This window comes from Callorhinus ursinus, unplaced genomic scaffold (assembly GCF_003265705.2).
Source record: "Callorhinus ursinus isolate GAN/ISIS: 27379988/994484 unplaced genomic scaffold, GSC_fseal_2.0 scaffold1, whole genome shotgun sequence".
In the NCBI taxonomy this organism is placed as follows: Eukaryota; Metazoa; Chordata; class Mammalia; order Carnivora; family Otariidae; genus Callorhinus; species Callorhinus ursinus.
Window position 1 is genome coordinate 131,752,625 of NW_027397063.1, and position 12,909 is coordinate 131,765,533.

Here is a 12,909-nt window from a genome sequence, read left to right on the forward strand (position 1 = left end):
TGAAGGGGGGGAAATCGGAGGGGGAGACGAACCATGAGAGACTATGGACTCTGAGAAACAAACTGAGGGTTCTCGGGCAGGGGGAGGGGTTAGCCTGGTGAGGGGTATTAAAGAGGGCACGTACTGCATGGAGCACTGGGTGTTATATGCAAACAAACAATGAATCATGGAACACTACATCAAAAACTAATGATGTAATGTATTAGTCTCTGCATTTCTGAGTTGGATGATTAACATAACATAATTTAAAAAAATAAAAAAATAAAAAAAAGAACAAGGAGTCTCTACTTCCTACTCAAATCATGAAAAGCCCAAGAAATTTATATTTGATACAATAGTATCTAATATAGAATTTGTATTTAAAATTTTCCCTAAGTGTTCCAAAAATGCTCTTTTCTAGCATTTCTTTTTTTTACATCCAGAAGTCAGTCTTTTGCATTCCTTTAGTTGTCACATGTCTTTTTCCTTTAATCGATGATAGTTCTGCAGGCTGTTTTTGTTTTGTGTGTGTTTTTAGTTGTTGTTCTGTTTTGTTTCCTTTCAGTGACCCTTTGAAGCGTCTTGATCAGTCACCTTGCAATGTCTCAAGTTCCGGATTGGTCAAATCCTTTCCTCTTGATTAGATTCAGGTTAAATATATTTTGGCATGAATACTATTATAGGTTATGTTAGAATCATATCCTAGTCGGTTATGCTTAAGAAAAAGACATGTTCGGGGCGCCTGGGGTGGTTCAGTCGTTAAGCGTCTGCCTTCGGCTCAGGTCATGATCCCAGGGTCCTGGGACTGAGTCCCACATCGGGCTCCCTGCTGGGCGGGAAGTCTGCTTCTCCCTCTCCCACTCCCCCTGCTTGTATTCCCTCTCTCACTGTGTGTCTCTCTCTGTCAAATAAATAAATAAAATCTTAAAAAAAAAAAAAAGAAACAAAGAAAAAGACATGTATGTCTCTGGAAAAGGAATGATCTGATATTTTAGGAAAACAGCCACATACTGAAACCCACAATAGAGCATAATCTTTAAATGTCCATTGTTGGTTTCTGAAGCACATTTCACATATATTTATTTTATTTTGTCCTCATAACTGTGAGACCAATGAAGTGGATATTATTGATTATAGTGCTAGGACAACAAAGGCTTAAAAGTATGAGTGGTTTGCTAAATTCCTGGAATTCATTCTTAAGAAGCTGGGGTTTGAACTCAGTTTCTAGACCTTGGTTTGGATCTCAATCCTGTACTTTTCCCACCAAGTCAATGGATAGGGTTAGTCAAAACAAAGGTTTTTTGTTTTTAAATGGTAACAGTCATTCATCCTACTCAGAAATGCAACTGACTTCAACATAAGTTAGTGTTTTCTAAAAGCAGCTTTCAGGTTGCTTCAGGACCCTGGTGAGTTTTAGGGAACGTACATTTATGTGGATTATGTGTTAAGAGCTTGTAAAGATCTCACTGTTAAATGTCATAGGCACTTGCTGAGAAATAATAATAGAGAAGCGGAAAGAAAGTGAGATGGATGTGTTCCCACTCAGTCTCCCTATAAACTTGCAGCATGTTGAATAATAAATACAAATGTTCACAAAGACAGTCTTATCTTTATTCTTTGTTTAGTCCCACAGAGATATAGATACTAGGTCCAAAAAAAAAAAAAAGTGGTTTTTGTTTGTGTATTTCTTTGCTTTTCTCTGTTTTTCCAGTGGGTTTATGGGTGGGAAGAATGTTTAAATCCACCCTGGAGACCTATGGACATTAGATCATGTAGAAAGGAGGCAATGTGTTCATAAGTGGTTTTTTTTTCCCCAATAAATTAAGGGTTTGCTTAAAGAATTATTTTGTGAAATAGGTTCAAAATAGGAAAAGCAGTACCTGAACTGACTGAGATCTGGGACAGATGGATATCATGTCATTTTGATAAAAGTTTTGTATGAGTAGCCTTTAAGAGATTCTTACAGGGAAAGGAGTTTCTCTTCTTGTTACTGACTTCCTCAAAGTTTGTAGGAAGCGGTCAACAGAGGACTGGTTTGGCATTTAAAACTCAGTACTTGTGTTTACAGACTCTCCATATCAAAAAGTGGCCAGTAGAAGAGATACATAAACTAATGAGTGTTGAATGGAATCTACTCTGTAGGACATTTGCATCCAGGTTCTGTCCTTCTGCTAACCAGCTGTGACTTTAAGCAGTCTCCATTCAGTGAGTTCCTCAACTATACTACAGTAGGACCAATGATGTTTACCATGTTTCACTAAAAGGGCTGTTTAGAGATAATTACATGAGAGCATATCCATGGACTTGCCCCACAAGCATCTAATGTAATAGTAGTTCACATATCTAAGACAAATGTAATTTTAGAGCTTTTGGTTTAGAAGAATAGGGGAGGAAATTTTTTCTCTACATTTGTAGGTTCATTTGGCTGGTTTGTTAATTAAATTGACATAAGACAGATTAATAGGAGAAAACCAAATTTAATTACATACAGGGAGTCCCACAAAGACAATGAGAGGCTCCCTGACAGGCAATTGAGGCGTGCATGCCATTCTGAGTTAAAATAAAGGGGTTAGGGGTCTGAGGCTTCAAAGGGAAGGAAGACCACAGAAAGATGGGAAGAGCAAATGTTTAGTAAACATATGTTTCTGGGGCCATGCAGAGACAATGGGACACAGAAAGGAAGTTGAACAGACAGGCTCTGCTGACCTCCACTCATTTCACCACACTTAGTCCATACCCTTTGTAGTTACCTGCGGTGGTAGCTCTCTTCCTAAACCAGGCCCTCTATCTGAATTCTTAGAGACAATTAAGAGGGAGGTATAAAGCTCTTCCTGAGTCTTTTAGGACTTGATTGTCTTTAGCTCAAAATAATCATCATGCCAGAGTGGTGCTCTCTGGGGACACTTGTTCTGAATCCCTTCAGAAGTATCTGTCAGCTGTTCTCCCTCCCTCTTCCTATCCTGCTAGTCTTCCTTTTTAGCAATACTTCCCCCAGTGTAAAATCCATCATGCTCCTTGCTCCTCATCCTAGTGGAATCAGTTGAGAAGGAGGGAAAAAATTATGATAGTTTCTCTGTAAAGAGGTGTGTGTGCCATGTTTGACCACATGAGCTCTGGAAGCCAAAGGACTTGAGTTCAGATTGTGCCTCTTTAACTCAGCATCTATGACAAGTGGACAAGTTACATCACCTTTCTATGCTTCAGTTTGCTCATCTGTGTGAGGGTCATAATTGCTACCTTTCATGTGGTACTGAGGATTATACGAGGTGATAGATGTATATCCAGAATACAATGCAACTCACTTTCTGCTTCCACCATTCCTTTCATCTCTGTTCTGTGCAGGTGATCATCTTCCTGTAGTCCCTGAATGAAAACATCAGTCAGCCCCATGATTTTGTGCCAGTCTCAGGTAATAGATTGTCCTGCCATTACTTTAAGTCACAAACTCAATTAACTTAAACCAAAGTAAAAATTCAATATGGTAATGTAAATGTCTAGTTCAAGAGATTAGCCAATACTCTGAATTTCATCTAATATTCAGCTATTCTCCCCTCTTCTTTGTTTCAGGCATAAAGGAAAGGGAAAGAAGGTATGGTGGGTAGCTCAGTTTCTCCTCTCTGCCCCTCAACCCCCCTCCCAGGCCTTCAGCATCACTGGATTTCAGCTGCTCTGCTCAGAGGCTCCCTGGAAGGTAGAATGAGATAGGCCTGGTGCTTCTCTCCCAGGGCTCCTTTATGCCCCTTACCCACCCATATGGCTCCCCTGGCCCCTGTGGTGTATATATTCCAGAATGTCACTTCCCCCAAATCTAAGCATCTGCCCTTCGGTTTCTTGTTGCTCATGCCCCTCTGCCCTACCAAGGAATCCTATGGGACCATGAGAAAGGACCTGAGATACTTTTCACTGGGGATCTCCTTCCCTCAGGTGGCCATATCTGACCCATAGGAAATAGTTTTCTATCCCTTTTCTGACAAACTCTGGAAGTGCAGGCTCACCCCAACATCAAAACATTACCCAACTCTACCGCCAAACCTTGTTCTTGTTCTAGGACATTCTTCACCTCCACCACAGCTCCAGGAATCCCGTAATATCTCTTTCTCCTTGGGGAGATGACAGGATAGGTACCTCTTGATGCCTTTTACCCTCAAAGTGGGCAAGGACATACATGTTAGATTCAAAGAACATTGTCAGCTAACCTTCACATGGCAACCTGACCCCTCACTTTGGAATTCTATATCCATTTAACCAGGGACCTAGTCAGAACTTAAATTTTATCATCCATTACTCATGTTAGATGAGTTCTTCCTTAATAAATACCTGGCATGTAATAAATACCGAGTAAACAATAGCTATTTTAATGATGAAATGAGAATAGATCCTAATGATTTCAATAAATATTTATTAAATTCTTACCATGGGCAATAAGAGAATATAAAAATGAGTAAGACATTGATCCTACCCTCTGAAAACTCATGGTCTGGTAGCAAAGATAAACAGATAGCTTTAATTACAAAAGCAAGAATTTCAAGATTTCAGGAGCTCCTGACTTTAAAAATTATGGGTCTGCAAGCAGATGAAATGCCTTCTAAATATAAGGATCCTCAGTTCCTTCTGTATCCGTCAGCCTTATCATTTCATACCCTTAACTAAGTGATGATAGCTGCCGTTATAAAACAGCCACCTAGATGCCTCCTGGGCCTGATCGTCCTTGGCAGGAAAACGATTCCAAGCTGGAGAGGTCTTTGGTTGGGATGACTTCCGATAAATCTCATATTTGTGGAACAAAGTGCTGTTCATCCTCAGCTTTGTAATTGCTGGTCTCTTTATTGAGCTCAGGTTTCTGTGTCTGTGTGAGGAAGCGTAGTGGGACATAGGATTGGAAAAGGAGGACTGTTATAAACAACAGGGGGTTGTGAAAGCTTTTCAACCCAGTGGAAATACATGGTCAGAGGGTTATTTTAACCCCGTGTTAGAAGAAGAATGGAAGCTGCACACGGGCAGTCCAGGAAGGATGCTTTTGCTTCCTCCCAGAGCAAAAGGATGGAGGTTTAAACAAGAAAGAGGCAGTGGGGACCCAAAGCACAAGAGAGGGGGTGCAAGGAGGATGAAAATGGAAACTGTTCTCAAAAAATCAGGAGGGAAGAATAGGTAGTGTATGGTAGAGGAGGAAGGTAGTTGGGTGGGGATAAAGGGTGAAAATGATTTTACTTTTAGGGACACCCAGTTTGGAACCCAGGCTGAATCTTGTGGTAATAGGTGGTTGTGAATGGAAAGGTAGAACTGAAGTTCCTGACTGAGCTCAGTGCTAAAGACATGAATGAACGTGTTGTCTCCATGAACGTGATCTCAAAGAGGAGCGGTAGAGAAAATTATCTATACAGTTCATTCCCCTGAATCATTCAGTTCCCAATGGTCCCTAAGTTTTTGGTCAGGAATTATATACGTTGATGTCTTATGCAACCCATACTTAGTCTATAGAAAACCTGGGCATATAAAGACATCCTTATATCATTTCTATAATAGGTTATAAAGCTAATTTTGGAAATACTACATTGAAAATATCACATACTTAAACTTCAGTCTTTGTGGAAGTAAATGAAAACTACCCAAATGAGAACCAGCAAAGGCCATTTTTCTCAAGCTTTCTATAGCAAGGAAACCAGCCCCCATCCCCTGCATTTGGTAGAGACTCACAGGCAGGCAGGGGAGTGGAAAAGTTTGATAGTGGGAAAAAATCTGAAAGGCTTCAGAAGTGCCCTGATTGGTGTCTCTTGGCATAGGGAAGCTGGAGGCAGTCTAGCTAGAACCAGAGCATCCTATGCGATTGGTGAGGGGAGCCAATTTGTCTTTCCCTTGTTAGTCCTAAATTGGAAGTAGGAATGAAAATTAGGGAAGTTGGCAGTTAATGATCTCACTGGGGTGGGATAATGGCTACAGAGGTTGTAGTTTGATTTCCCGAGCTGGTTGCAGCAGGTTGGGAGTTCAAGATCTATTTTTATATATGGTCTCACTGTGGTCCCTTTGCATCTTCAGTTCCTCATGTTGAAACATGTTCAGCTTTTTAAAATTTAATGTCTTATTATTTGCCCAACCTTCTTGGCCACCATTGTCCAACTGTTTTCATGTGCTCAAAATTTGCCTTCTGAGACATTATGTTCAGATTGGTTTTTCAGTTAATCCCTGGTCCTTTTGTATTAATTTTTTAAATGTTTATGTAAACAAAAACAAACGAAACACCTTTATACCACAGAAAGTTAATTCCATCAGAAGGGTATAAAATTAAAAAACAAAAACGGCTCCTTTTCTCACCCTGTCGACCCCCAAAGTTCTACTCCTCAGTTAAGCACTATTAATAGTTTCTTATACATTTCCTTCCATACATATCCTTTCAGAAATGATCTATGCATATGTAAACATATAAATTCTATACGTATGTTGCACATTTACTTCCTCTTTTTAAAAATTTTGCAGAAATAGGATGATGCTACCAGAACCCCTTTTTTCCAAGCTGCTTTCTGAGGTCATCTTTGGAGATCTTTACATCAGTACAATTCAGTCTAACTTGTTCTTGTATTTTAAAATTTGAATAGATATTCCTAAATTGCTCATACAAAAAGAGTACCCCAAGTATCTGCATGTCAAGTTTTGAGAGTGCTTTGTTCTTTACACCTTAACTGACAGTAGATATTCTTCCTCATTTTAACCAAGATGTTAGGTACTTTAACTTGAATTTATTTTACTGTCAGTGAGATCAAGGATCTATTCATATGATTTATTGGTCATCTGTATATATTGTTTTCCCATCCATTCTTCTGTTGGATCAGGTTCTTATCCCTTTGTAAGAACTTCTTGTATACTAAAGAAATCAACCCTTTATTTTATCATCTGTCCTTTCATTTTGTGTATGGTCTTACTTTTTGCCATATGGAAGTTTTAATTTCAAGTACTTTAATTTATGAGGTTTTTTTTTCCATTGATTTGAATTTTACCTCCCAAATCGAAAGGCCTTCCTGTGTTGCTGTGTTGTGCTTTTTAATCAAATCCTTGTGGGTAGCAGAGTTTCATGGAATGTAATTGGGAGAAATCAGTGTGTCTGGTATTTCTTCATGAATTGGGACACTCACTTATCTCAGAAGAGTTAATGAAAGCTTTGTGTTAGAAGCCCTGAGTGTCCCTGAGTGTCCCCTAATGATGAGAAGAAATGAACAGGAAGCAAGATAGAGTTGTTAATCAACCTCTGAAAGATCTGTCTTCTCAGACAGTCTGCTAAATGCACTTTTTTTTTTTCCTTCTGGAAACAGCACTTGATGGTTGCCACCCAATCCAGGCATTAATTGTGGTAGCTCGGAAACCTGTGTGACAGGGAAATGTGAACAAGGCATGGGTATGTGGATAAAATGGCCCCCTTGGGAGTGCAGCTCATACCTAAATACCACATCCAAAAATACCAAAGCTTCCTGCCTCAGACATATTTGAAGGGAATGAGGGAATGAGGATAGGGTAGTGTAATGAGTTGAGAAGCGGAAAGGGAGAGTCAAGAGGTAGAAAAGATGCTGTTTAATTTGCTCTGCCCCTTTTGCTGGTCTTGTTCCTTATCAGGAGGACAGGCAGTGGTGCTGCTTCTGTTCTTGCATTCACCAGTGTGACCCCAGCCCTTCTCTGTGCTCTATATCCTCATTCTGAAGTTAAAAAGGAGGCACTCTCTTTTCCCAACAGGATGGTTTGTTTGCTGCTTCGCATTTTTTTAGTAGACCTGACTGAAACAAAACAGGAGGGAGTTTGGGGTTTAGAATGTTCGTTTCCGAGTTATCTGCTCTTTGGCTTTGTACAGTGCTGGGTGGTAACCGATGTCAGAAGAATACCCGTGTTTTTACTATGTGAGGCACGTCTGCCATGTCTTTCTTTTCCAAGAACCCCTCTTGACCTATCCAGCAATTTAAGACAATGTCAAGCTGCTAATCCCTTTGGAAAACAGTAGTTCAGCATAATAGAGTGGAGAGGCAGTTCTTCCATCCTCCCTGCTGAAGATGACCTTGACTCGATAACTTTGGCCCTTGTTGTCTGCCTCCTAGACATCGAAGGGCTCAGTTCTCCTCTCACTTTGTCCTGGCTGAGTGTGGAGGTTCTAAAGGCTCGGTCAGAGCAGCCTAGTCATCTAGCCAATCCCAGAGCTTTTATTTCCCTTTTGTAAAACATCATAGAAAGAAAATGAAATACTTAGTTTGAGTCCAACATCTCTGAATGCAAGAGATACTCTGTATTTACAGTGTTCCTAATATGCTTTCTATTCAGTGTATAGGTGGATCATTTGGACATGAAGAGGTATTGCACTCTGATGTTGAGAACTCACAATGTGTACTAATCATTTCTTGGCTATTACCATGACCAATGGACTGATCATTCTGGAGAAACCAAGAATAAGTCTCAAGGAGCCTACCGAAAAGAAGCTCCATTATTCCTTCCATCAACTAGGAGCCTGCACTTGTGATTTTTTTTCAAAGACTACCATGTCAATATGTAAAACCAATAGACATTGGATGAGCCAATGTTTATATTAAAAATAAAAATGGTCGGGCGCCTGGGTGGCTCAGTCATTAAGCGTCTGCCTTCCGCTCAGGTCATGATCCCAGGGTCCTGGGATCAAGCCCCACATCGGGCTCCCTGCTCCGCGGGAGGCCTGCTTCTCCCTCTCCCACTCCCCCTGCTTGTGTTCCTGCTCTCGCTCTCTCTCTCTCAGTTAAATAAATAAATAAAATCTTAAAAAAATAAAATAAAAATAGTCATCATAGGGAAGAAAAAGCACAGCTAGATTCTTCAATATTTTATTGGATCATTCATACAATAGATATTTATCTAACCCTTACAACATGCCAAGCATCGAGGTAGCATTTGAGAATGTATCTGGGATAATAATAGTAACTGCAGCCAACAAGTCTTGAACTCTTACTGCTTTTTAGGCATTGGGTTAAATGTTTTATGTGGATTATCTCACAGAATTCCCAAATCAACTCTGTAATTGGGTCCTTTTATAATTTCTATACAAAGATAAGGAAAATGAGGTTTAGTGAGGTTAAATAACTTGCCCAGGAGCACACTGCTAACAAAGATTACAGCTGGTATACAAACTAGGGTACTTTTCACTTTTTAATTGTCTGCTGTTGTTTCTACATGAGGTGGACACAAGAGCCTGCCCTCATGGAACTGTTAGTCTCAACTGGTGAACGTTTTTCTTCAGACAGACTCTGAATCAGTCTCTGGAGAGATGTGGAGTATCCTCCAGAGAAGGTTTCCCACTTTGCAGCAGGACCTAGGCTGGTGGTACCTACTTAATTGATGGGAGCTGGTTGATTACACAGACTCTCTTTATTTTCTCTATTCAAGTTCATGCCTCCCATCTCCTGTGTCCTTGTCATGTCCTCATCGTAGCATCCTTTGCCTTATCCTTCTGCCACCCTCTTTCCTCTCTGAGTGCCCTCCCCTCCACACCTGTTTATTTTTTCTCTCTCCCATCTAGGCAATCACTAGAGTTCTGAAATGTCATGCAACACAGTGTTGAAGGAAAACATGGAAGGGAGGGAGACTCACCTCAAATGAAATGAGCTATTGATGGATGGCTACCTAAGCCTAGGGGTCCTTCTTTAGCATTCTCTGGCATTTAAGGGACTCAGGATTCCAAAAGCACATCCACTCCATTCTGCTGGTGCTAATCTCATTTTTTCCATGATTAACAACCCCGTTCATTATGTTTTCAGCTCACATTAATCTTCTCTTCTGTGAGTTTGGTAACATTTGGAGTCATTTCCCTCTGTATTTATCCATCTGGGATCTTTAGAAAAGATAAGTTTGCAGAAAGTCATTTGTTGCTCACTGCAGTGAGAGGAAGGAACATTCTCCTTGTTTCTCACATCCTGAAAATGATGCTCTGAAGTCAGACATGGAGCTCTCTCGTACTCCATAGAGTACTCAGTTTGGGATTGAGCTGCAACATAACAGTATCAGAAATCACAACAAGCAATGCTCCCTGGATTCTGACTGTCCTCATAGAGCAGATGAGATTGGGAGGGGGGTAGTGGAAAGAGTTAGGCGATTATAAATCCGAACAAAGCCTTTGGCCTGAGTCCTCTCTCTTCCACCTACAAACCATTTGACCTTGGGTGAATCACATAATCTCTCCAAAATCTACTCACTTCCTCCATGAACTGGTCTCAAAGATGCCTGTCTTCTCTATATGAAAAAGTAGTTTTGAGGGTTCACTTATAGTCTCATCTCTGTTTTTGAGTAAGCTTAGACCCTTTCATATATCACTTAATTTTTGCCATTTAGAAGCCCCTTCCAACAATATTATATATATATATACACATATATGTATATATATATATACACACACACACACATAGGAAAGCTAAAATAGGCTATTGGGAAAGTCTTAGAGGCTAATATATTTAAATTTTATTTTATATTTTAAAAAGTCTTGAAGGGGCGCCTGGGTGGCTCAGTCAGTTAAGTGTCGGACTATTCCTTTTGGCTCAGGTCATGGTCTCAGGGTTGTGAGATCAAGCCCCGTGTCGGGCTCCATGCTCAGTGTAGAGTCTGCTTGGGATTTTCTCCCTTTCTCTCCCCGTCTGCCCCTCTCCCCACTTACTCTCTGTCTCTCTCTCAAATAAATAAATAAAATCTTTAAAATAAATAAATAAATGGATAAAAATAAAAAGTCTTGGAGGTGTATGTCATATTTGAAAATCTACTGGGGAGAGGATAGGTTATTTAGAAAACAGAGAAAAACAGGGAGACAGCTCTTTTGGAGATCCTGGTCTATCAGTCCCTAGCAACATTCTCTTGTGAAAGTTGGAATACATTTATTCATTTCTTAATTCAAGTAAGATGTTTCTTTAGAGAAAATACTCCAATTGGACATCCATTCAAAAGCCGTGACAATTATTGCTATCTATGGTCATTAACCATGAAATATCGGTGTTATTTTTCATTGCTGCTCAAGAGCAGGTCTAAATTGCACTAATGCATCTGTTACTGTAGAAGGGGGGGAAGGTCTAATTAAATTTTATTGCTGTCTAATTTAGAAGGGGCTCAGGATGTGAGAGAACCAGTAGAGATGAGAGAAATCTGGACTGTTTGCTGTAATTCTGCACAACTAAAACCAAGGCAACATGATTCGGAAATGTTGTCGTTTATTGACAGCCCTGTAGCCCAACACCTGGGATTTGAGCAGGAGACTCCCATTATGCAGATAATTCCCAGTGCTGTCAATGAAAATTAACTACATAACCGACTCTCCTGCCCACATAGAATGCCAGACACCTGAGAGCACTTTTAATTGCAATGTACCTCCCTCTGCAAAAAAGCTAATTGCATCTGCTTCCCTTTCCTTTAGGTACCCAAGCAAGGACAGGAATAATGAAGAGACACGTGTGTTAGTTGCAACCTTTTGAACCAAGCAAGAAAGATATCAACAGTGTGGACAGGGCTGGAACGGTTGCCACGCTTGCTTGTTGGAGTGAATGAGGAATGGGCTTGTGATTATGCTGACATTCCAGCATGAATCTGGTAGACCTGTGGTTAACCCGTTCCCTCTCCATGTGTCTCCTCCTACAAAGTTTTGTTCTTATGATACTGTGCTTTCATTCTGCCAGTATGTGTCCCAAGGGCTGTCTCTGTTCTTCCTCTGGGGGTTTAAATGTCACCTGTAGCAATGCAAATCTCAAGGAAATACCTAGAGATCTTCCTCCTGAAACAGTCTTATTGTACCTGGACTCCAATCAGATCACATCTATCCCCAACGAGATTTTTAAGGACCTCCACCAACTGAGAGTTCTCAACTTGTCCAAAAATGGCATTGAGTTTATCGATGAGCATGCCTTCAAAGGAGTAGCTGAAACTTTGCAGACTCTGGACTTGTCTGACAACCGAATTCAAAGCGTGCACAAAAATGCCTTCAATAACCTGAAGGCCAGGGCCAGAATTGCCAACAATCCTTGGCACTGTGACTGTACGCTACAGCAAGTTCTGAGGAGCATGGCATCTAACCATGAGACAGCCCACAATGTGATCTGTAAGACTTCTGTGTTGGATGAACACGCCGGGAGACCATTCCTCAATGCTGCCAATGATGCTGACCTTTGTAACCTCCCTAAAAAGACTACTGATTATGCCATGCTGGTCACCATGTTTGGCTGGTTCACCATGGTGATCTCCTATGTGGTGTATTACGTGAGGCAAAATCAGGAGGATGCCCGAAGACACCTTGAATACTTGAAATCCCTGCCAAGCAGGCAGAAGAAAGCAGATGAGCCCGATGACATTAGCACTGTGGTATAGAGTCCAAGCAGCCTGGCACTGAGAAAGAAATTCGTTGGCAATTGCAATAGATTAAGTGGTTTACTTCTTCCATCCATTGTAAACATTTAAAACTTTGTATCTCCGTTTCTTTTGAATTATGCCACTGTTGAACTTTTAACAAACATGATGACATAACAAATCATTCTAGTTTAGGTGACCCACCCCTTACTTGTACCCCCAGTGGTATATTCCTGAGTAAGCTACTATCTGAACATAACTTAGATCCATCTCACTATTTAATAACGAAATTTATTTTTTTAATTTAAAACCAAATAAAAGCTTAACTTTGAACCATGGAAAACAGAGTGACTTATTGGTCCAGAAAACAGTACGGCCATTCCGTTGCTTTCAAGAGAATTAGACAACCGTTATGAACCTAAAGAACTATCATAATTAAAGTTGTGTTATTAAGCCCTACTGTACACCGGGGAGCTGTAGCTGAATTATTGACCAAGGAAGGTATCTGTCAGACTTTAAAATACTGAGCCTTAGCAAACCCAAGTGATAATACACAGTGTGGCATCCTGCAGAGGCTTCAGTTGGGATGCTGCTAGGTGTTTGCTATCCAAAAGTTGG

At 40.5% G+C, this 12,909-nt stretch overlaps 1 protein-coding gene across 12 annotated transcripts in view; it reads left to right on the plus strand.

The window, feature by feature from the left end:
* The window catches only part of LRRC3B (leucine rich repeat containing 3B), a 152,755-nt gene extending 140,131 nt beyond the window's left edge, over positions 1-12,624 (plus strand). For 8 of the 12 annotated variants that reach the window (XM_073885001.1, XM_073885038.1, XM_073884740.1 and 5 more), the window contains one exon: positions 11,369-12,624. In XM_073885001.1, the coding sequence (XP_073741102.1) occupies positions 11,533-12,312 (780 nt within the window). In that variant the 5' untranslated portion in view covers positions 11,369-11,532 and the 3' untranslated portion in view covers positions 12,313-12,624. Of the gene's footprint in view, positions 1-3,321; positions 3,389-3,546; positions 3,671-11,368 lie in introns of those variants that run through there. The other 4 variants (XM_073884817.1, XM_073884894.1, XM_073885118.1 and 1 more) reach the window with 3 other exon arrangements.
* The last annotated feature ends 285 nt before the right edge of the window (positions 12,625-12,909 follow it).